We start from the raw sequence: 24,590 nt of genomic DNA on the forward strand, positions 1-24,590 counted from the left end.
TATATATATATATAAGTGTAATATCATCAGCAAATCTTATGCCTCCTCTTCATTATCGCCGATGATGGCCGATCATGTGATTGTCTATGATCGGAACAATCATCGTGCAAGTGTCCACATAATCGTCCGAAGCATGTTGAACGACAACCATTAAGATGGACGTGCAGTGTGTTGCTACTGCAACAATTTATTTAATAGCGGTATACAACCATTATGTCAATATGACCCAACGAAAAGTTGTAAAAAAAATGGAGGAAAAGAAGAGTGGTCTTTGAAAACTACCTTTAAGACAGGCTTGTTCGAGATAAAATCAAATGAGTTTAGATACATCAAACTTCGCAATTCGATAAACATATTTCTCACTCATCGCTGTGCACTTAGATATACTTTTTTTCAAAAAAATTATGGAGAATCTGCTTGCTGAATTATTGGTTAAACCTTCTGGAGAATTCAAAAACTTTATACGTATGTCACCGAGCGATTTCAATTAGGTATTTGGTATGAAAAATATCCCCATTAGTAGCAAAACAAGACAATACTTTTTGAGTTATGTACAGAAAACTCATTAAAAATATTAATTTTTTTAATATAAAACTAACACTTTCGATAGCAAATAAATCGAAAACTATTAATTTTATCAAAAAAATGTATAGACAATTTTTTGCTTAGAATGAATGTTTTTACCAACTTTTGCGGTCAAAATATAATAAAAAAGTTTCACCCCCGACATGGGGTGGCAACCACCCGCATGGTAAAAGCGCCTTTCGGCATCATATAGATTTTGATCCTTGAACTATCCACTACTTACTCTCAAAATTTTCAAGCAAATCGATTCATTCTGTAAAAATTGCGAGGTTTTGTCCTATTTTAAGCTTCATTACTTGGACTATATTTGCTAAATTTGAAGTAAACGCGCCACAAAAGAGCTTCAAAATTCAGACTGTATCAAAGTTACTCTTTTGTGGCGCGTTTTACTTCAAATTTAGCAAATATTATGGAAACATCTTTTAAAACAAAACTAGAATTTTATTTGGCATCAAAATGAAAATACATTTTCGCGCCACGTAATATTCACATCAGATCTTTTGTAGCTGAAATATTGTATGCGCCACTCATTTTTACGGCGTTTAGCGGTTTTTTATTCTTGTCAACAAACAATAGACGGAACACCTTATTTTCTTTTTTTGTTTTGAAACTTTGGTAGTGAATCAAAATAAACACGCAGAAAAAACAAAGAATATCTTTGAGATATTCTTTGAGAGTGGAACCTCGATTATCCGTCAGGGCACCGGACCAAGGGTATGTCGGATAATCGAAAAGACGGTTAATAGAACATTAAAAAAAATTCATAATGTTACGGTGACACACTCAATTATGGTGGCACACAGATATTGACTAATAATTATTGTGCTGTGCGTTTTTATTTTCGGCTTGTGATTCTAAAAATACAACTCTAAAAGCATGGTATCATTTATCATTAATCATTACCTATTTAAAACGAAATTTAATCCAGAGCCCTGAATAAGAACAAAAATTATTTACATAAAAAATGCGGTGGTGGCATAACTGCACGTGTACATTTCAACGAATTTCGTTTGACTTATCGCAATGCTCAAACAAAATGAATTAATGATTAAATTTTTACTTATGTATACAATATAATTTTGTATGGACCCTGACGGTTAACAGAGGAGACGGTTAATAGAGAGACGGATAATCGAGGTTCCACTGTAATACCTTTTCTAAAAATAATCAGTCCCCTTATTTGTTATCTATAACTTAATAAGTGCTTTTTAAAGAGATGATGTCAAATACTCGTAATTAGTGCTTTAACGCTTTAACATTGGAAAAAATGAGTATACATTCGTCTAAATGTCTTTGGGTGGAGGAAATTTGTAGTTTTTGTCGAATGAAGAAGAGGTCATAGCACTGGTAAATGGATGAACGTATATTTTGAATAACTTATAAAATGCATTAAACTGCAGCGAGAAAACTCGATCTGTTTAATTGTATTGAACAATGAAAAATGTTGATTTGATTCAATTGACGTATTTCTGTGGACAACTATAGAAATGCAACAAAAAGAAAACAAACATTTTGAGGTCGCGTTTGCGTTTGAGGTAATCGCATACAAACGTTCAAAACCGCAATATACACAGAATTATAACGTAAAAGTTGTTTGGTAGGAAAATAATGAAAAAAACCTGATGCAATATACAGGTATCGACAAAAAATATTGCACTTAACAGAAATTGCGGTGACTATCGACAGGTTATTTGTATTTGGATTGTGTAATTATTTGTAGGAAGTGGTGAAATGGATCATGACCCGATTATTTTGATAACTTTCATTGATATTCGGTGTATTGGAATATCGTCACACTGTTTTGTATCAGCTCGATTACAGATTTATGTCTCGTTTGGTTTTATGTTATAGAAGTCGTTAAAGAAGACGACATTTCCGCCAAATTCGTTAGCTTGTATGTTCGGTGGGTTCTTTGACCTTTTTTTTGTCTGTAGCGCTCTCCTTTCTATTTTTTATAAGTCTCCATGATTTTCTGTTACATTTTCAAATCTTAGTTAATCTTGAAAATGAGGTTTCTGAGTAGAGATTGCAATTGCTGGATCCAGCATCCAGCAATCCAGCTGGATCCAGCGCTTTTTTTCACATGCTGGCAGCAGCGCGGATCGGCAAACCTGTCAAATTCGAAATAAGTTACTTAGCCTCCTTATTCAAAGCCGTGAGCTCAGTATGTTGGAAAGTTTCTATAGCTTAAAAGTTTGCATCCATAAAGCGTTGATATACAGTGGAACTTGCTTATAGCGTCATTGAAGGGTCCAGTAAAAAAATGACGCTATAATTATCAGAGTTACGCTATACAAGAGGTAGAAAAAAATGAGATTTTAACGAGGCAAAATTTTATTACAGCAATATTGCTGCATTTAGGATAAAAAAAATAAGAAATAAAACCTATTATGTATACAGCGTGTCTACTTAAGTTGGAAAAATATGGGAAACTATTTTGTTATTGATTTTATGAAAAAAAGTTATTCTTTATAAAAAGTTCTGCATGCTCTTAAACCTAAGATTCAATCACCAGATATCAAATTTTGTCAATATTATACGAGGTATGTCAAAAAATATAAACTTCGTTCAAGAGTAAAGTGCCTTTATTTCTCTCAATATCGAAAATTATTATTATGAAAAGTTATTTGGAAATAAAAACTAAGATCAAATATGCAATCACATGCTTCTAATTGGAAAAAAATATTTTCCAAATTTTTCTCAAATTTATTGATACTAACTTCGTTTTTATTTATTACACATACGATAACTCTTTTATTATTACTTTTACGAAAAAAAGGTATTCTTTATAAAAAGCTCTGTATGTCCTAAGACCGAAGATGCAACCATCAGATATCACATTTTATTAATTTTATACGAGTATGTATACGAGAATAACTTTTTTTCATAAAATGAATAATAAACGAGTTATCATATTTGTAATATTTAACAACGATGTTGGGTATCCATAAATTTGAGAAAAAATTTTTATTTCAATTAGAAGCATGTAATTGCATATTTGATCTTAGTTTTTAATTCCAAACAACTTTTTATCATAAGAATTTTCTATATTGAGAGAAATAAAGGTACTTTACCCTTGACCGAAATTCATATTTTTTGACATACCTCGTATAATATTGAGAAAACTTGATATCTGATTGTTGAATATTAGGTTTTGGGACATGCAGAACTTTTTATAAAGAATAACTTTTTTTCGTAAAATTAATAATAAAAAAGTTTCCCATATGTTTCCAACTTATGTAGACACGCTGTATAAAACTTACATTTTATGAAAAAGTTCTCTAATGCTGAAAAAAGTCAATTATTTTCTTATGCACAACCCTTTCCGAAAAATAAAGTTTGCAAACCCATTGCACTTTATCCTTCATAAAATAAAAAAAATGACAACCGTCTTTAAAATTTTATGATGCTATTAGTCCTGTCGCCAGGGGGGGTACAACGGCCTTCTTAATTCAGATGGACTTACCCAAGTTTTTTTTATGTATTTTGGCCCGTAGAACACGAATTTTTTGGGTAACAGTTGATCCGGATGTCGATAAGATTGTTATAAACAAAGAACTTGAGGAATTACATAACAGCTATTTCTCGCAAAACAAAACATTTTTTTGTATTTTTGGGCCATTCTAACCAAAAAATGTTCCTACAAATTTTTTCGTAAGATGCATAGTTTTCGAGATAAACCCGGTTGAACTTTCAAAAAATCAAAAAATTGCAATTTTTGAACCCAAATAACCTTTGAATAAAAAATAAAATAGCAATTCTGCTTACCGCCTTTAAAAGTTTGAGTCAAATTATATCTGTTTTGAATATTTGCATTGCTAAAAATGTATTCTTTGATTGTTAAAAAAAGCTATAAACACATAGTGTTTCCCGTGCTTAATACATGCGTTTTAATGAATGCTACGTAGAAATAGCCCCGCTTGCACTTTTACCTTCTCTACCTACTTGTTCGATTTTAAATGAGAAATCATTGAAAACATCAATCAAGCACTAGGTGTTTATAGCTTTGTTGGACAATAAAATAATAATTTCTTAGCAATACAAATAATTAAAACCGGTATAATTTGACTTGAACTTTCAAATGCGGTATAAAGAATTGCTATTTTATTTTTTAATCAAAAGTTATTCGGGTTCAAAAATTGCAATTTTTCGATTTTTTGAAAGTTCAACCGCGTTTATCTCAAAAACTATGCATCTTACGAAAAAATTTGTAGGAACATTTTTTGGTTAGAATGGCCCAAAAAATACAAAAAAATGTTTTGTTTTGCGAGAAATAGCTGTTATGTGATTCCTCAACTTCTTGGTTTATAACAATCTTATCGACATCCGGATCAACTGTTACCCAAAAAATTCGTGTTCTACAGGTCAAAATACATAAAAAAACTTGGGTAAGTCCATCTGAATACAGGAGGCCGTTGTACCCCCCCCTGGCGACAGGACTATATAGACGAGGGTTACCTTATTTTTAGCCGATAAAATCGGGTTTTTAATAATGTTATTGAATAGGTTTTGGCCGGACCTATTAAAAATTGACGTTATAACCGAGATGACGTAACTACCGAGGCCCTAATATCCAAGTTCCACTGTACATTGATTCTGCGATAAAATTCTCTGCAGGCGAGTGGTCAATAATCAATGAGTTAATCGCCACTTTTAACCGGCTGTAGAAGCTCTTTTCAGAATAGATTCCACTTTGATAACGGCTAACGGCCGACACAACTATGAAATTTGTCTTAGACAAACTAAATAGCCAGGACTTTAGACTTAATGCCGATCTATCGGAAGCACTACGCAACAGAATCACGGAACGGCGTCTCTATGAGATTACAGGTACATTAGTGTATTTACAAAATCAAAAAAAGTATGACGAAGGACTAAACAATCCTGGTTACTTCCCCATGCCAAAAAAGAATGCAATGCGTCAAGAGATGAAAAATTTGTTGATTCGTATAATAATCAAGTAACTGTGGAACCAGTACAAGAGATAATGGAAGAAGATAGGTCAACTAATCCGGAGCCTGTGAATTTTACTTTGGAACAAGAACTTGAGATTGAATTGAAACGAGAAAGAGAAAACATTTATAGCGAAAAAACTGATTCTCAAAAAGATTACTAAAAGATTTTGGAAAAGGATATGGCGGTTTATGAGCCCGAAGGAGTGAAAGGCGATCGTTTGTCAATGGTCTATGATGATTATTTGATAACCTTAAAACCGACCAGCACAGAGGCCGGAAGGGCTTTCTCCGCAACCGGCTATATGTGCAGTTCTGTGCTAAGTAGGTTAGGCCTATGTTTTTAAGGTATCACTTACATAAAACTAAATAATTCATGTTTCTGTTGTTTAGAAATTTAGCATTACAGACAAAAAAACAGTAAAATCGTGTTTTTATTTTGATTCCACATTTTGCTGGATCCGCGCTGGATCCAGCTGGATTCAGGCAAATCTTGCAAAAATCCAGCTGGATTGAAAATGCTGCTGGATTGCAATCCCTATTTCTGAGTAACCAAAGACTCAATCTACAAATCCGATATCGCATGGTAAAATGTTACATCCACTCTATTCTTCTTTATGGTTTCGAAGCTTGGACTGTTAATGTTGACTTAATGAGAAAGCTGGAAGCTTTTGAGATGTGGCTTTTCAGGAGAATATTGAAAATTCCGTGGACCGATCACATTATATACAAACGAAATGGTGTTACACAGAATGGGAAGAGACAAAGAACTTTTGACCACCATTAAAAAGAGAGACAGCATACTTGGGGCACATACTTAGAAATGATATGTACGAGTTGTTGCAGCTGATTATGAAGGGAAAATTAAAGGAATTTCCCTTAAATTTCGCAATCAGGAAATTCTCCTACGTCCCACATTTCTCTTTCCCGAGATTTTTCCTTGGATTATGAGTCTTCGCAGAGAGTACTTTTCTCCTCTCATTATGTGGCCTAGATATTCCAGTTTTTTCGTTTGTATGGTTTTTATGACTTCGCATTCCTTCCCCATCTTCAGCAAAACATCTTCATTCGTTACTCTCTCTGTCGATGGTATTTTCCACATTCTCCTGTAGCACCACATCTCGAAGGCCTCAATGTTTTTGATGTTTAACTTTTTCAGTGTCCAAGCTTCCATGCCGTACAGCAGAACGGAGAAAACATAGCACCTTAACATTCTCGTTCTTAAATTTATATTTATGTCCCGGCTGCATAGGAACTTTTTCATTTTGACAAACGATTGTCTCGCTATCTATTCGCCTCTTAATTTCTCTTGTCTGGTCATTAGTATCAGTGAACCAAATCCCTAAATATTTGTAGGACGTAACTCTTTCAACTGGCTGATTATTTATGGTTTATGGTTAAATTCACATTGGTGTATAGCTTCTTTGTTACAATCATGAATTTAGTCTTTTTGATGTTCAGTTTTAGACCATACTTGTTGGTATAAGTGTTTATGTTTTCCAGCAAATACTGTAAATTTGCTAGGTTATCTGTTACTATTAGCGTGTCATCAGCGTATCATATATTGTTAATTAACTCTCCGTTAATGTTCATACCAATGTTTTGCTCTAGGAGTGCTTCCTGACATATTGTTTCGCTATATATATTGAATAGTAGTGGAGAAAGCACACAACCCTGACGCACACCTCGACGAATCTCAATTTCTTCGTTTAACTCATTATCAACCTTGATTTTTGCTGTTTGTCCCCAGTACAGCCTGGATATGATGTTAATGTCGCGACTGTCGATGTTTTTGCTTCTTAGGATTGCATACAGCTTTTGGTGTCTGACTTTATCGAAGGCCTTCTCAAAATCTATGAAACCTACATAGAGGTCTTGGTATACATCCAAATCATCCAAATGATCTTAATCGTAATACTTTAAAGAATAACCCTCAATAGTATGACAGAGACAACCTCAGAAATGTGTAAAGGAGAGCCTGCTCAAGGATACAAATACTCCAGGGAGATTATTCCATTCTTGTTTATAAAAGATATGACATTAGTTTAACACGTTCAGTGACAATGACTCGCTAGCGCGTCAACAGAGATGTTTAAAATTTCATGAACATTGGAGATACGCATGTTCGAAAAAAAATATTCCTAAAAACATTATCTACTATGTGGTCTGATAAGTAACCTTTAAAATGAAAACAGGCTTTCAAGAAAATTCGTTTATTTTCTTCCAGCTTTCCAACTTCTTTATTTCGTTTGAATAATATGATTTTGAAAGCTCTGCAAAATTGGTGTTTATTTCGTTAATTACCTCTTCGTACGAGCTGAATTTTTTATTTACGAGTCATCTCTTCAGATTTTGGAACCCATAATAATCGAAAGGGGTTAAATCAGGGGAATAAGCCGGATGAGAAAGCATTTTTGAAGCTTAACTCATGAATTTTTGCTATTGTAGTAACGCTCTCGTGAGCCAGTGCATTATCATGGAGGAACGTCCGTTTTTTTTATTCTGCTTATGGGTCGTTTATCACTCAGTTTCTGCTTCAATGCATCTAATAATGCACAATAATATTCGGTATTACCTTCTCAAGACAGTCAATTAAAATTATACCTTTACAATCACAAAATACAGAGGCCATAACTTCTTCGACCCATTAAGCCACTCTTAGCCACTGTGGAGCGCTTTGCCGGCTTCGGTCTACTGCTTTACGTTCATTCTGTTCTCTGCTGTGTAGTAGTGGATCCAGGTTTTATCAATAGACCAGTAAGGATCTGTTTTTAGGTGGATGTGAGAGGTGGCAATCAGATTTTTGCGGATAAAGTTAGGTGATAACTTCGTTAATAATAATTGATTTATGCTCCTTCTCAAATATGCCCGGAACATTAATAAAAAAAATAAAATATTTAAAAATTTCAATAAATTTCGGTTTTTTTTCTACTTTTTTTGCTTATAACTTAAAAACTATTCATTTTAGAACAAAGTCATATAGGAATAAAACAAAGATAATTAAATTTTCTATCAGAGGCGATTGGTTAAAAATATCTTAATTTATTACCTTTGCTTCAAAATCGCAATAAATATAAAATAAGGGGGCAAAACAAGCCTGTCTTTATTCAATGATTTTCCATCACTTAGGTTACACTTGGAACCTTCCTAATTCGCTTAGAAAATTATTGTAATGTGCTAAAACCATACACCAAATTTCATTAAAATTTACTTACTAGATTTTGCATAATAATTTTGCAATCTAAACTTTTTTTAAAAAATTAAAATTTTTTAAAATCTTGCACAACAAAAACTAGAACATACAAATATTTGTCAATTTTTTTAAATATAAAGAAGTACTCCACCTATCTAATGCACTTTACAGAATTGAATTCGGATTATTTAAGCAGCCTCAGCAATGTTTTAAAGTTATAAACAATTTTTTGGCTTATAAACAAATTAGTGCTGTGGCCAGGAGGGGATGCTACGGGCTCCTTTATTTAGATGGACTTACCCAAGTTTTTTTATGTATTTTGACCCGTAGAACACGAATTTTTTGGGTAACAGTTGATCCGGATGTCGATAAGATTGTTATAAACAAAGAACTTGAGGAATTACATAAAATCGATTTTTCCTAAAATAAAACAGTTTTTTGTATTTATTGGGTAATTCTAAGCAAAAAATGTTCTTACAAGTTTTTTCGCTGGATGCATAGTTTTCGAGATAAACGCGGAGGAACTTTAAAAAAATAGAGAAATTGCAATTTTTGAACGCGAATAACTAGTCCTGTCGCCAGGGGGGGTACAACGGCCTCGTTAATTCAGATGGACTTACTCAAGTTTTTTTTATGTATTTTGACCCGTAGAACACGAATTTTTTGGGTAACAGTTGATCCGGATGTCGATAAGATTGTTATAGACCAAGAACTTGAGGAATCAAATAACAGCGATTTTTGGCAAAACAAAACAATATTTTGTATTTTTTGGGCCATTTTAAGTAAAAAATATTTCTACAAGTTTTTTCGTAGGATGCACAGTTTTCGAGATAAACGCGGTTGAACTTTAAAAAAATCGAAAAATTGCAATTTTTGAACCCGAATAACTTTTGATTAAAAAATAAAATAGCAAGTCTGCTTACCGCATTTGAAAGTTTAAGTCAAATTATATCGGTTTTGATTATTTGCATTGGTAAAAATTTATTTTTTTATTGTTTAACAAAGCTATAAACACGTAGGGTTTCCCGTGCTTTTACATGCGTTTTAACGCATGTAACGTAGAAATAGTCTTGATTGCACTAGTACCTATTCTACCTTCTCGTTCGATTTTAAATGAGAAATCATAGAAACATCACTCACGCACTAGTTGTTTGTAGCTTTGTTTAGCAATAACACAATAAATTTTTAGCAATGCAAATAATCAAAACCGACATAATTTGACTTGAACTTTCAAAGGCGCTAAGCAGAATTGCTATTTTATTTTTTAATCAAAAGTTATTCGGGTTTAAAAATTGCAGTTTTTCGATTTTTTGAAAGTTCAACCGCGTTTATCTCGAAAACTGTGCATCCTACTAAAAAACTTGTAGAAATATTTTTTGCTTAAAATGACCCAAAAAATACAAAATATTGTTTTGTTTTGCCAAAAATCGCTGTTATTTGATTCCTCAAGTTCTTGGTCTATAACAATCTTATCGACATCCGGATCAACTGTTACCCAAAAAATTCGTGTTCTACGGGTCAAAATACATAAAAAAAATTTGGGTAAGTCCATCTGAATTAACGAGGCCGTTGTACCCCCCCTGGCGACAGGACTAAACGTTTGATTAAAAAATAAAATAGCCATTCTGCTGACAGGATTTGAAAGTTTAAGTCAAATTATACCGGTTTTAATTATTTGCATTGCTAAAAATTAATTTTTTTATTATTAAACAAAGCTATTTTTTATAAGCCAAAAAATTGTTTATAAATTTAAAACATTGCTGGGGCCCCTTAAATAATCCGATTTTAATTCTGTAAAGTGTATTAGATAGGTAGAGCACCTCTTTATATGTAAAAAAATTAGCCAACTTCTAAATGGTCTACTTTTTGTTCAGAAAGATTTTTAAAAATTTGAACTTTTTTAAAAACTTTGAATTGCCAATATAAATGAGCCAGATTAAATAAATTATTAGAAGAATTTTTTTACTTAGCAACAACATGTTTGTTTTATTTTAATAGTATTTTGTATTTTGACAACGAAACCCGATTTGGGCTTCGAAACGTTAATAAATTCACTTTTTAGTAAAATTGTGGCTTATTTCCCATAAAAAATACGTAATTTTTTAAAAACATTTAGATTGCAAATTTATTATGCAAAATTTATTAGGTCGATTTTAATGAAATTTGGTACACGATTTAAGTATGTTACAAAGAATTTTCTAAGCGAATTATTAAGGTTCTAAGTGCCACCAAAGTGGTTAAAAAATATTGAATAACAACAGACTTATTTTGCCCCCTTATTTTGTATTTATTGCTATATTGCAGAAAAGGTAATACCTTAAGACATTTTTTTACCAGTCGTATATCATACAAAATTCAATTATCTTTATTTTATTTCTGTGTGATTTTGTTCCAAAACGAATCGTTTTAAAGTTATAAGCAAAGAAAGCAGAAAAAAATCGATGTTTTTCGAAATTTTTAAATATTTTAATTTTTTTATTAATGTTCCGGTCATATTTGAGAAGGAGCATAAGTCAATTATTATTACTGAAGGTGTCACCTAACTTTATCTGCAAAAATCCGAATGCCACCTCTCACATCCAAAAATAGACGTTTTTTCGCAGATCCTTACTGGTCTACAACGGATACCAATCAACGCCAAAAGTCGAAAGATTGCACTTCATAAGGTCCAAACACTGCTGAGCAGTGGTCACACGATTATATTTTTGGCCCATGGTCAGGAAACGCGGCAACCATCGCATCGGCAGGATGATTTGTTTGCTTAACCTTGATAAACCTTGTTTGCTTCTCTGTGATTTCTCTGATTTCTATAATAAAGAAGTTTTGAGTTTCGAGTAAAATCGGACTGTCAATATTTGTGTTTATTAATTTTATGTTTGTTTGTTAATTTTATATATTTCTTTTTTTTTTTTCAGAAACAGCTCCAGGAAGGCTTACGACTATCCCAAACACTACAGGCTCAAATCGAAGCTCTACAAAGGGCGAAAAAAGCGTACGACAAAGCGTACAGAGAATCGGAAAAAGCGATAGAAAGTTTTCAGAAAGCAGATGCGGATTTTAATTTGTCTAGGGCCGAAGTCGAGAAACAGAGATCGAACATGTCACACAAAACACAAGTTTGCGATTCCGCGAAAAACGAATACGCACAGCAGTTACAAAGGACGAACGAACTGCAAAGGCAACATTTTAGGTAATTCTTTAACCCTTTTAACGCACACGCTCGAGTTAACTCGAGCGCAGTAAACTGATCAAATTGTGCACACTCGAGATAATTCGAGCGGCGTTCTAATTCAACCGGGAATTGAAAATAACAATCTAAAAGCAAAAACAAACAATTGTTTTATTGATATTTATCATTTACGTGAGATTTTAAGCTATAATACTTATTTAAGTGTACATATATCCTTTTTCTACTTATCACTTACTACTTAACTTACCTCTTCCTTGTGAGCCGCTTTCTGACAAATGTGCGTATTCATATTTTGATTCGCTCATTTTTCAATGTGTATATCACGCTCCTGCGCAGTAAACAAAATACGTTCCAACAAAAAAATGATGAAGGGACTGGACTGCACTCCGTATTCTAATTGAAAAGTAAGATTGTTTTGCCTTCGCATTGCAACTGAATAAAAATGGTATACATTTTTATTTTATAGTCGTATTACTCCGTAGAGTAACTAGGTGCATTTTTCCGTTGGAACTTTACCAGCTGCAGACGGGGGATGTGAATTGCATAGTGTAGAATTCCTTCCCTCTCGTCTTCACTGCAGCATCCATTTGACTTGCAAATTGTAGAAGTCTTGGAGGTGTCACCAGGAAAGTGTACCAATAAGTTTTCAATTTAAAAATCTTTTAGTAATATTTTTAATATTTTCAATATTAATAATTTACTATTAGGATTGAAAACTACTTCGTCTTCGTCAAAAAAATGATCGTTTATCGCATAGTCCTTCCGAGTATTCTAACAAAAATTGTGATCGTCCAGGGACAGTTTCATGACGATCATTTCAGTTATCGGCTAAATGCAAGTACTCTGTGCATTAAGGGGTTAATCAAAAGTAATCATCATCAGTGGCATCACAGCTCGTTTGAGCCAAAGCCCTTTTCAGATCAATCTTCCATTCACCTCTGTCTCTGGCAACTGTTCTCCATGCTCAAACTCCAATAGATCTTAAATCGTCCTCTAAGATATTTTGAAACTTAAGTCCTCGGTCTTCCTCTGGGTCGTTGTCCCATTGGCTCTCTGAATACATTCTCTATCCATCTAAGGCGTGCTACCTTAACGAATTTTACGTCAGATTCTCCACAAAGTTGCAACGCCTACGCCACAAGCCTTGCTCTTATATTCCTCCGTTAAATTCTTAGGATTTTTCGCTTGAAACATTTAAGCAGTTTTTGGTCCTTCTGTGTAAGTGACCACTTTTCTACTCCATTTGTTAGTAATGGTGTTATGTTAGTGTTTTATAGACGGTCCCTTTAATTTTTTGGGTAGTTTTGAGGCCATCTATCTTCTCAAGCCATAGTAACACATATTGACAAGAGACAAGAGCTATTCTTTTAATTTCTCTGCTTACGTTGATTTCTCTAGTCAACAACGAGCCTAGATATGAAGGTGTACACACCTTCCAGTTCTAAACTGTCAATTATTATTCTAGATATTCTAGATCAGGGGTTACCAATTGGCGGACTGCGGTCCGCATCCGGACCGTAGGCTAGTTTTGTGCGGACCGCGATTAAATTCAGAATATAGTGTTTTGCAATTTTGAAAATGTTTGGCCATGAAATTGTGTACTATGTTTGGCTAAATTTATGTTAGTGGAGTCACTGAAGGTGGATATAAGCTATTACCTCCGATTTCATTGAACCTCCATCGATGTGCATGAAAATTGGTGAGTGGTTAGAGGATATCTCAAGGAACAAAGGTGACATGGTGCCAACTTGCGCTTTTACCCTGGGGGTGGATGCCACCCCTTCTCGGGGTTGAAAATTATTTTATTAAAAATAACCCCATAATTCGATAGAGGGAGAAATTTCAAGCAAAATTTGTTATATAAAGTTATTAAAATAAATCAAAACTTTTTGAGTTATTAAAGATCAAATATTTTAATTTTTCTTGAGGAAAATGCATGTTTTTAACCAATTTTTGATCAATAACTCAAAAGTGTAAGTTTTTACAAAAAAGTTATTATTATCAAAATTGAAGCTAATAAAAAATGAAATAAACCCCTTACTACAAAAACCTTTTAATGTTAACTAGAAGTGAGTTATAGGGAATTGAATGTATATTTTTTTCGGCGAGTAAAAAACTCAGCTAGTATTCAAGCTAAAATAACGGGAAACTGATGCATTTTATAACATAAACTTATTAAACATTTGTCAAAGTACTTAAAAATATCTATTAAATGATCCCCTGAACATGTTGATAGCGTTAAAATTTATGCTCCAATTTTTTTTCAAAATTTATCTTTTAAAAATTTTTTCAAAAAATGTTATTGTTTTTTTTTAATACCTCTGTTTGTGTTTACGATATCAGGTTCATCTAAAAACTGTTTGAAAGTTAATTCCAAGTGCTATTTAAGTACGTTGAACCTAATCTTTTAAACCCCTTACTTTTTTAAAAATAAAAGGTTAAATAACCCCGGTTGCATGGTTTCCACAGCAAAATTTAAGATTTAAACGTTTCTATCTCGGTTATTTTTTACCATAGAGAAATAGTAAAACAGGTAAAATATTTGGCACAGAAAAAACTAAATTGGGTTATATATAATATTTTACGCATATTGAGCATTTTTGGAGTTATTATCAAAATAAAATAAAAATTACGATACTTTTAAAAATTCTGATTTTTTTAAATTATATTTTTTTTCAAAAATATGCTTTCTAAACTGGTCAAATTATTGAAATCATTACTTAGGCTAATATAAAGAAGTTCTTTTAAGGATTAAGTACTATAAATTTTAATTTTTGTGGAAATGGCGTATGTTTTATTTTTCACTTTTTCCTAAGAAATTCGAAAGGGTTCTCTTATTTTCATCAAAACTTGCTTAATTTTGACGCCAATAACTTGTTCTAAAGCTCATTTTATAGCTATTCTGAAATACGTTGGCAAATGATTAGCAGGTATATTTTATACATTGCATCGTTTTCCCGTTATTTAAGCCTGAATACTTAGATTTGAGTACTAGTCGAAAAAAATACACATTCAATTGCCAATAACTCACTTTGAACTAACATTAGTTTAGTTCCTTATGTGAGGAATGTATTCAATTTTTTATTATCTTCAATTTCAGTAATAATAACTTTTTTAATAAGCTTATAGCTTTTGATTTATACGTGAAAAACCAATTTAAAACATGCATTTTTTTAAGAAAAAATAAAATCTTTGTCTTAAATAACTCAAAAAGTGTTAATTTATTTTAATAACTTTATATAACAAATTTTGCTTATAATTTGTCCCTCTATCGACTTATGGTATTATTTATAATAAAATAATTTTCACCCCCGCGAAGGGGTGGCATCCACCCCCAGGGTAAAAGCGCAAGTTGGCATCATGTCACCTTTGTTCCTTGAGATATCCTCTAATTACTCACCAATTTTCATGAAAATCGATGGAGGTTCAACGAAATCGGAGGTGAAAACCTTCAGTGACTGTACTGTGTGCGAAGCAGTTTTTTCAATAATAAACTTTATTAAAAATCGGTGCACATCTCAGCTAACAGATGAATATCTCAACTCCCTATCGAAAATCAGTTGCACTAAACTCATTCCAAACCTCAGACAGGTTGTACATTTCTTTAAACAAATTCAAAATAACCTTTTTGTTTTGAAAATTATTTAGAAATTTATAAATAATATTTCTAGGTTTTTTGGGTAATTTTAAACTAAAAAGGTCTCTGATTTTTCTTAAATGTTGATAGTTTTCGAGTTATAAGGGATTTAAAATCTGAAAACTGCAAAAAGACGCATACGCATTTTCGAGGATTGAAACCCCATCAGGGGGAAAGGAACAAAATGCTAAATTTTGACGCTTGTCAAAATTTTCAATGCGTTTTAAATGTATTCATTTTTTTCGAATCCTGAGAAAACTAATAAATGGTTTTGAAAAATTTAAACCCGAAAGTCCCTGAAAACTTCTATAATTAATGTTTATTTTAATAAGTTACACGAGTGAAAATAAAAGAGGAAATTTAGTGTGATGTTTAACTGCAAATATTTCATTCAAAAGAAAATTTTTTAAATACATTTAAAACACATTGACAATTTTGACAGGCGTCAAAATTTTGCATTTTGTCCAAATTAAAGCTTCTACGTTCAACTTCAAGATTCTAACGAGTAATCGGGGCTTATTTCAATATAGAACGTTGTTTTTTAATTGTTAATCGTTGTTCATCACACTTTACGTGTATACGTGCGTCTCTGTCACACGTATACATATATGTATTTATGCGAATTTATTTATTTAGCGTATGGCTTAAGTATATCACAGAATATTTATGCATTATACAATGCATCACAAACAGATGTCCAATTTTTTTATATATTCGATTGACCCCTCGGTTGCCATTACAAAGTCTATAGGGTCGCCTGTGTATGCTCTGCGTGGGCAGTCCTAAACAATGTGACTGATCGTCTGTCTTGCAGCGCCGCAGTCACAAGAAGGCGAGGGGAGTTTACCCCATCTGTGGAGGGAGTCGGCGCATCTTCCACAGTTTGTTCGAATTCGATTAAGGGCTGCCCAAATCTTACGGGGACGTTCAAATTCGCCAGGTTTCCCTATGATGTCCGGTAGACTATGGTAATGCGGATCTGCCCTACTTTCCCAATCTTCTCTCCATCGGGTATTTAAGTCAAAGTTGGATTGCTGCAGCGCTTGAGCAGATTGTAGAGGGGGTAACCTGGATCGGAGACGGTTTCCAAGAATATCGGGGATGTCGTTGTGGACTAGAAGATGGCGACTGTCCATTATTTTGTTATATTCTTTAACCAATGCATGTTCGCGGCGTAGGTTGGGTGGTGCTATATTACTAAGGGTAGGTAGCCACATTGTAGGGGTGGACTTAATTGTGCCTGTTATCATACGCATAGTACGGTTTAGTTGGGTGTCGACCAGGTGGGTATGCCTGCTATTTAGCCACACTGGAGCACAGTATTCTGCCACCGGATATATCAGGCCAAGAGCAGAGGATCTTAATGTTGATGCTGTGGACCCCCATGTAGTGCCGCAGAGTTTCTGTATTATATTGTTGCGTGTTTTCAATTTTGCTGCTGTTTTCGTCAGGTGTTCTCTGAATGTGAGCGTTCTGTCTAGAGTAACCCCAAGGTATTTCGGGTATTTATTGTGTTTTAACAGCTTGTTATTAAAATACACTCGCAATTCTCTGTTTGCCAACTTGTTGTTTAGATGAAAAGCTGATACTTCAGTTTTTGTAGTACTTGGCTGTAGTCTCCATTTCTTAAGGTATTCGCTGAGGATGGATAAGTCATTCGTGAGAGTGATTTCTGTAGTTTCTAAAGATTGGTGGCTTGTTGCAAGGGTCCAGTCGTCAGCATATCCAAACTTCCGAGATTCGGTTTCAGGCATGTCAGCAATATAGAGGCTGAAAAGTAAAGGGGCAAGGACAGAACCCTGTGGAAGACCATTGTTAAGTTTCATCTGTCTACTCGTCTCCTTTCCCATTATAACCTGGAAGGCTCTGTTGGTCAGCATGTTGTCAATGAGGTTAATTATCTTTCTGCAGGGGATAATGCGGGCCAGTTTATATATTAATCCCTGTCTCCAAACAGTATCATATGCTGCTGTTAGATCTATAAATACTGTTGCTGTCTTTTGTTTCTTTTGAAAACTAGCTTCTATAAAAGTTGTTAATGACAGCACTTGGTCCGTACAGCTTCGATGAGGGCGGAAGCCAGCTTGTTCAATGGGGACATTTTCTAGTATCCTGTGACTAATTCTGTTGAGGAGAAGCTTTTCTAATAGTTTATATACCATGCTGAGTAGAGCTATGGGGCGGTAGTTTTCTGGCTTATCGTTTGATTTGCCCGGTTTCGGAATTGCAATTATCTTTGTTCGCTTAAGTGAGAAAGGAATGTTACCTGACTGAAGTATATCATTAAAGAACATTGCAAGCCACTGTTTCGTGTATGCACCACTGTGTATCAAGAACTCTGGATGCGTACCATCAAAGCCAGGTGCTTTACCTGATTTCATTTCTTTCAGCGCATGTGTGATTTCAGAAATAAGTATTCTTGCTGAATATTCGGAGTTCGTTCTGTTCATTTGTTTTAATGCCCTTAAGTCTCTTTTCACGTTGGTAGTATGTGTTCGATCTCGTGGAGCTCTGGATAGAGATACTATATGGGAGGCAACCTTGTTAGGAGACATTTTAGACTCTCTGGATTCCAGCTGGTTAGCTCCTCCAATTTTCCGCAACAAGGACCATGCCTGCCGGCTTGATTTTTTGAAGTCAAGGTTTTCGACAGTCTTTATCCATTTTTGGCGTCTAGCTGTATCGATGTTGTGTAAAAGCTCATCGGCTATTTCTCGGTCACCACTTTCGAGAAACTTCGTGTATAAGTCTTCACATGTTTCAGTCCATCCAGGCACATATTCTTTGCGATACCCCCTAGGGATGGTTTTCTTGGCAGTGCTTATTACTGCGCCCACAAACCTCTCATAATGTTTGCTGGTTGGAGGGACCCAGCTCAAGGTCCGGTCTAGTTGTTCAGAGAACTTCTTCCAGTTTGCTTTTCTAAGATTCCACCTGGGTCGAGGATATGATCTAATTATTGGAATTGATATTCCGATGGTGATAAGCACCGGACGATGTTGAGTATGTGGGAAGTCTGCAAGGACACTTCTCGCAGTTGTTAGTGGTCTGTCATTGGTATCTTTTGAGACAAAACATAGGTCTGGGTTATATTCTTTTCTCCATGCAGCTGATTTAAATGTTCCTCTGTCTTTGGCATCAAAAACTAGGTATGTGTTTTGCTCTTCGGACCATTCTACTAGTGCCTCCCCATTTTCATCATTCGTGGTGTACTTCCACATTTCGTGGTGGCTGTTGAAGTCGCCGATGTATATAGTAGGATGTGGATGAGTCTTTAGCACTTCTGGGTTCCATGTAGTGGCTGGAGGTTTGTATATGTTAACTACGGTAATATCTCCAATCTTGGTGACTACTTCATGTATATTATTTTCATTGGAAGCAGAAAGTAGGAAACCATTTTCTATATTGCAGCGAATGTAGGTTGCGACGCCGTAATGTTTATCATAGGTGGGTCTCAGTAAATCGTAGCCAGGTATCTTTCCCCTTAAATCAAGCTGGACTTTGTCTTCAGTATGGGTCTCTTGTATGGCAACCAGGTCAATGTCGTTATCGTGTAGGATTTTTTGCAACACTTGGCATTTTGCCTGGCTTATGCCCTCGATGTTAAGGTGACAGACTCGGATACACGGTCCGAGATCTCTAGTCAGTTGTGTCAGGGGTGTAATGCTAGTTCGCCTCCATGTGGTGCACCCTGGGTAACGCTAAATGAACTAGCAAAAATTTGGCGGCAGACGAACGAAAAACAAAAACAATATCCTGCCAACATCACAGATCACAAACAGAAATTTATGCGAAATTATAATATTATACAAATACTTATGCGAAAATTTATTAAAATTTTATAATATATTATTGACAGTTTTTTTTTAAATAATTTATTTATTTATTCGAGTCGATCGAATAGCTCAGTGCGACTAGCGGCTGACCCGCACTTCACTTCGCTATGAGGTACGAGAGTTCAAGCCCAAGCCAGGCCATCGGAAAAAACAAAAAGGCTAACGCGTCAGTATAAAATTCTAAATATGAATCTGGCGCTTAGACTGGAATATGCGGGCATCTGATCGACCTATGAGGGAGCAGTACGGCAAGGGATAAGGGCTTGCGGCTCGGTGATACTCCCCCATAGATCCCTACCGAAGGGCGTTGACGCCTAAGAACGGTGTATATACATTTATTTATTCAGTTAATTATTGCCAATGTGCTAATTAATACGCCAATCATATAGTGCGTTATGCACCGTATAGTGTGGCGCCCAGTTGCACATAAGTTTTCAAGCTTCGAAAAAGAATATTTTCGCATTTTCAAATTTTAAATTGCTTAAAACTCGAAATCTATCAACGTTTGAGAAAAATGACAGAAAATATTTTTTGTTTAGCCCAAAAATGCTAAAAACATATTTTTGGGGTCAAAAAGGTGATGTTTTAAATTTGTTAAAAAAATGTTAAACAACTTCTGCCCAAAAATTTTGCACGGCACCCTTCTGATTTGTTTAAAGGGGATATTTTTTAACAAGAATCCGCAAATAAACCTAATCGGAACCACCAGACGCAGATAGCATTCAATCCGGACCCGCAAGTGTCATAGGTTTGCGAAACGGACCCTCAGGGAACATAATTGGTGACCCCTGTTCTAGATGTCCGGTTGCTTAACGTAGTACAACACATATTTCGTCTTCTGGGCATTTATATTTAGTCATAATAGCTTGTGTACATAATTCCTGTATGGCGGCGGATTCAATACAATGTGATAAGTTAACTACCATGACTTTTTTTATTTTAGGTCTGGATTACCAGAAGTTTTTAGGCAACTCCAAGAATTAGACGAGAAAAGGATAAAGAACATAAAGAATTTCTTTCGCGCGTCAGTGGACATCGAAAGAAATGTCTTTCCTATTATTAATAAGTGTTTAGACGGTATCCTTAAGGCTGCCGATATAATTAACGAAAAAGAAGTAAGTATAATGTCAATTGTCAATAATTAATTGCAAGTGTAGCTATAGCGACCGACATATGACAGATGACAAGAGACACGTGTCGTGACAGGTGCAGTATGACTTACCAAGGCTTTTTTTAAAAGGTGCTTGTGTTGTAGTTATGGTGGGGATAAAACATTTTCTTATGGCCACAGAACGAGATAGATATTTCGGAATCTTAGACAGAAAACGACACCTGAACATCAAAATATTCACCTCGAATCGACTGAACCTGTCGCCAGATCTTATTACTAACTAGGTTGCAGTCCTTGATTAAAGCAAAATATGTGGTTAATCAAAACGTAAATTAAATCAATGCTTAACATTCCCAAAATTGACGAAAAAAGACTACAACCTGTTACCATTAGCTTTTCAGGACCCTTTTATCATTTATTAGGTACAAAAAATAATGTAACATGCTTGTGATAAAAAAGGTGCTCAAATTCACAGAAAATGCAAAGATGCTCACTGAATATTAAATGAATTGTTTTCTTTAATTCGAATACAAAATACTTATTAATAAATACTATGTCTTTAATTGGCTATAAAAAAACAACAGTGATGAATTGAAGGGCATTGCCTACGCCTCATAACGAAAAAGGTTAGATAGGGAATCTCAAGAGGATATTGAACTAGAAGGTTGAAGTCCTTTCCTCGTAGGCAGGAAAAGGCAGTAGAGAATAGAAAAGAAAAATCTTCGAAAATCATGTTTAAATTAATTAAAAAAGAATGTTTAAGCTTACCACAATTTGTGGGTTTTTTCACTACTCAAAAACTTAATTAACGTCGTGTGCCATCTCGGCGAAGAACTATGTAGTTAAGATAAGATAATGTGAGATATAAAAACTAAAGAAATAATGTGATTGAGGACAGCACTAAGCAAAAGTTTTAAAGACTAGAAAATTATAATGCCACATCTTTAGTTTATTCTTTCATAAAAAATAAAAATATTCTGATTTTGCCTCATTTACTTTTTCCAGGATACAATGTTAGTGATAGAAAAATTCAAATCAGGTTTTCAACCTCCCGAGGATTTCCCGTTCGAAGATTTGTCGAAGGGGGGTAGTGATTCCGGTAGTGCTAATAACATAAACAATATTCCAGCTAGTGGTAAAGTTAAAGAAGGAAGTTACACGGTGAAGGGGACGATAACCAATAAGGCGATGAAGAAACGGACCGGAATCTTCCACATATTCGGCAGTCGAGGGGTGAGTAGGTTTATCGTCATTCAATATTTGCTTGTCCACTGCTGGACATAGATCTCCCTCATAGTTTTCCATGTGTTTCGATCTATAGTTAGGAGGTTTATGTAGAAAATAGAAATCTTTTTGATGATATGAATTAAACAGATAGTGAGGGTTTTTGTAGTTATCAAATTGTTAGGGGTTAGATGATGGGTTGATAAGTAGTGTTTAGGAAATAAGTATTTTTTAACTCATTTCAAATTCTAATATAGGAAATACCTAATGAGCATAATAGTCCAGGGTAATAAGGATTTTCTCAGGACACTCAAAGATCCAGGTAGCTGACTACTTTTTTAGTTGTTGTAGACCAATAGGAAGAAAACCTACCTGTTTCCTGCCTAGAGTTCGCGTCCGTTTTTTAATTATTAACAATTTATTGCAAAAATCGCGATTTTTTCGATTTTTTTTTGCACCCTATTCAAAAGCTAAACAATTGACATAAAACTACAAAATTAAATTTTTTAGAACATTGAAAAACCTGCAAAGTACCGATTTTTGAAAGGTAAAAAGTTAATTTGTTGCTTCACAAATTGCAAAATAAATGAAAATCGATATTTGTTAATAACTTTTACTAAATTTAACTTAGAATTTTAGGGTTTCACCCAAAGTTGGTTATTTTGGTACATAACAAACCCTTAAAATTTGAGACCGATCCGTTAATTAGTTTAAAAGTTATTCTATTTGTTTATCCCAGAGACATTTATTTTGCCATAACATAAGACAGAAAATAATAAACATTCGGCAATTCTGAGTATGCCAAACGAAAGTAGAAGACTGATAGTATCAAAATGTATTAAAAAGATGAAAAAATTAATCAATATAATCAAAAATCCTAATGCCAAATTTTTGAAATTATGTAGTTTACAAACATTTAGAATAACTTGACAAAAATATTGTCCGTAGGAACAATCTTTTTATTTATTCGGAAAGCTGGTATTTTAACACGAATTTTCATATAAAAAAATTTATCCTGGGTTCATTAGGGACAAAGTTAGCCATTGTTTTTTTTTAATTCACAGCTAATTTGTTTATAATAATTAAGGAATTTCATTGGTGCCGTTTTAAATAATGGGATTTGTATTTTTTGTTAAAAAAATTGCATAAACATTGTACGAGGGTCGTTTTTTTTTTCAACCTCCGTTTGTCCATAAAAAATTCCGGTGAAGCGTTTCGCCATTGCGGTGCGCAGTGGGCGACAGCGCATCTCCCCCGCTACACTCTACATTAATCCCGACTTCCAGGCATCAGTCTGTACTGTGCTACACACGAAACAACATGGCCGCGACAATTAGTTCTCCCGCCAAGTGTGAATTACGCGCTGTCATTCGCTTTTTGCAGGCAGAAGGCAATAGTGCAGCTGCAATTCATCGAAGGATGTGTCAAGTGTACGGAGAAGGGTTTATGAGTGATGGAGTTGTGCGTGAATGGTGCCGAAAACTCAAAGTAGGACGAAATGATGTGCATGACGAAGGGGGTCAAGGTCGCAATTCTGTCGTTACAGATGAGCTTGTTCAACGTGTTGATGAAGCGGTGAGAAACAACCGTCGCTTCACTTTAACATCGTTGGCAATGGAATTTCCACAAGTTTCATTTGACACATCCTTGATGTGTCAAATGACAGCGCGTAATTCACACTTGGCGGGAGAACTAATTGTCGCGGCCATGTTGTTTCGTGTGTAGCACAGTACAGACTGATGCCTGGAAGTCGGGATTAATGTAGTGTGTAGCGGGGGAGATGCGCTGTCGCCCACTGTGCACCGCAATGGAGAAACGCTTCACGGGAATTTTTTATGGACAAACGGAGGTTGAAAAAAAACGACCCTCGTATCTTCACAGCACCCTCTACGATTTTTCAAAATTGTAGTTCAAACGGTTACTAGGGGAACCTACGAATCCACCGAGTTAAAATACCGAAAAAGCAATTTCAAACTAATACAATTTTCTGTATCTCCGGATCAACTCAATGGATTTTCATCTTTCTTTTTTTAATTTGTATGTAATTTCTACGTACATTACAAATATGCAGTTTGTTTATAAATTTATTAATTAATAATCTGTCTAATTTGTTTAAACAATTATTGAAAAAATATTTTTTTACAAAAATCTATTTTTTTAATCATAGTATCATTAATGATCATACAAAACGTTAAAGTTCACTTTAATAAATAAATTATCTTTATTAGATAATTATTTATTGAAGATAATTTATTTATTAAAGTATAACTTAACTTTTTCTATGATTAATAATGATAGTCTGATTAAAAACATGGATTTTTGGGGAAAAATTATTTATTCAAAAATTGTTTAAACAAATTAGATTGTTTATTAATTAATAAATGTCAAATTGCAAATAGACAAATTACATATTTTTAATGTACAGAAAAATTACATAAAAATTAAAAAAAGAAAGATCAAAATATATTCAGTTGTTCTAAATGTTTATAAACTACAGAATTTCAAAAATTTGGCATTATTATTTTTGACCATATTAGATAATTTTTTATCTTTTTTTAGTACATTTTGATAGTATCACTTTTCTACTTTCATTTGACATACGCAGAATTGCCTTATCTTCATTATTTTCTGTCTTATGTTATTGCGAAATAAAGGTCTCTGGGATAAACAAATAGAATAACTTTTAAACTAATTAATGGATCGGTCTCAAATTTTAAGGGTTTGTTAAAGTACCCCAATATACACAACTTTGGGTGAAATCCTAAAGTAGTTTTAGTAAAAGTTATTAACAAATAATGATTTTCACTTATTTTGCATTTTGCGTAGCAACAAATTACCTTTTTAACTTTCAAAAATCGGCAT

The 24,590-nt window shown here is 34.1% G+C and overlaps 1 protein-coding gene across 4 annotated transcripts in view; it reads left to right on the forward strand.

The window, feature by feature from the left end:
• LOC114333392 (formin-binding protein 1-like) overlaps positions 1-24,590 on the forward strand; it is a 272,061-nt gene that overhangs the window by 212,696 nt on the left and 34,775 nt on the right. For all 4 annotated transcript variants that reach the window (XM_028283276.2, XM_028283268.2, XM_028283262.2 and 1 more), the window contains exons 5-7: positions 11,646-11,920; positions 20,337-20,508; positions 21,510-21,737. In XM_028283276.2, the coding sequence (XP_028139077.1) occupies positions 11,646-11,920; positions 20,337-20,508; positions 21,510-21,737 (675 nt within the window). The remainder of the gene's footprint in view (positions 1-11,645; positions 11,921-20,336; positions 20,509-21,509; positions 21,738-24,590) is intronic.

Source organism: Diabrotica virgifera, chromosome 5 (assembly GCF_917563875.1).
Source record: "Diabrotica virgifera virgifera chromosome 5, PGI_DIABVI_V3a".
In the NCBI taxonomy this organism is placed as follows: Eukaryota; Metazoa; Arthropoda; class Insecta; order Coleoptera; family Chrysomelidae; genus Diabrotica; species Diabrotica virgifera.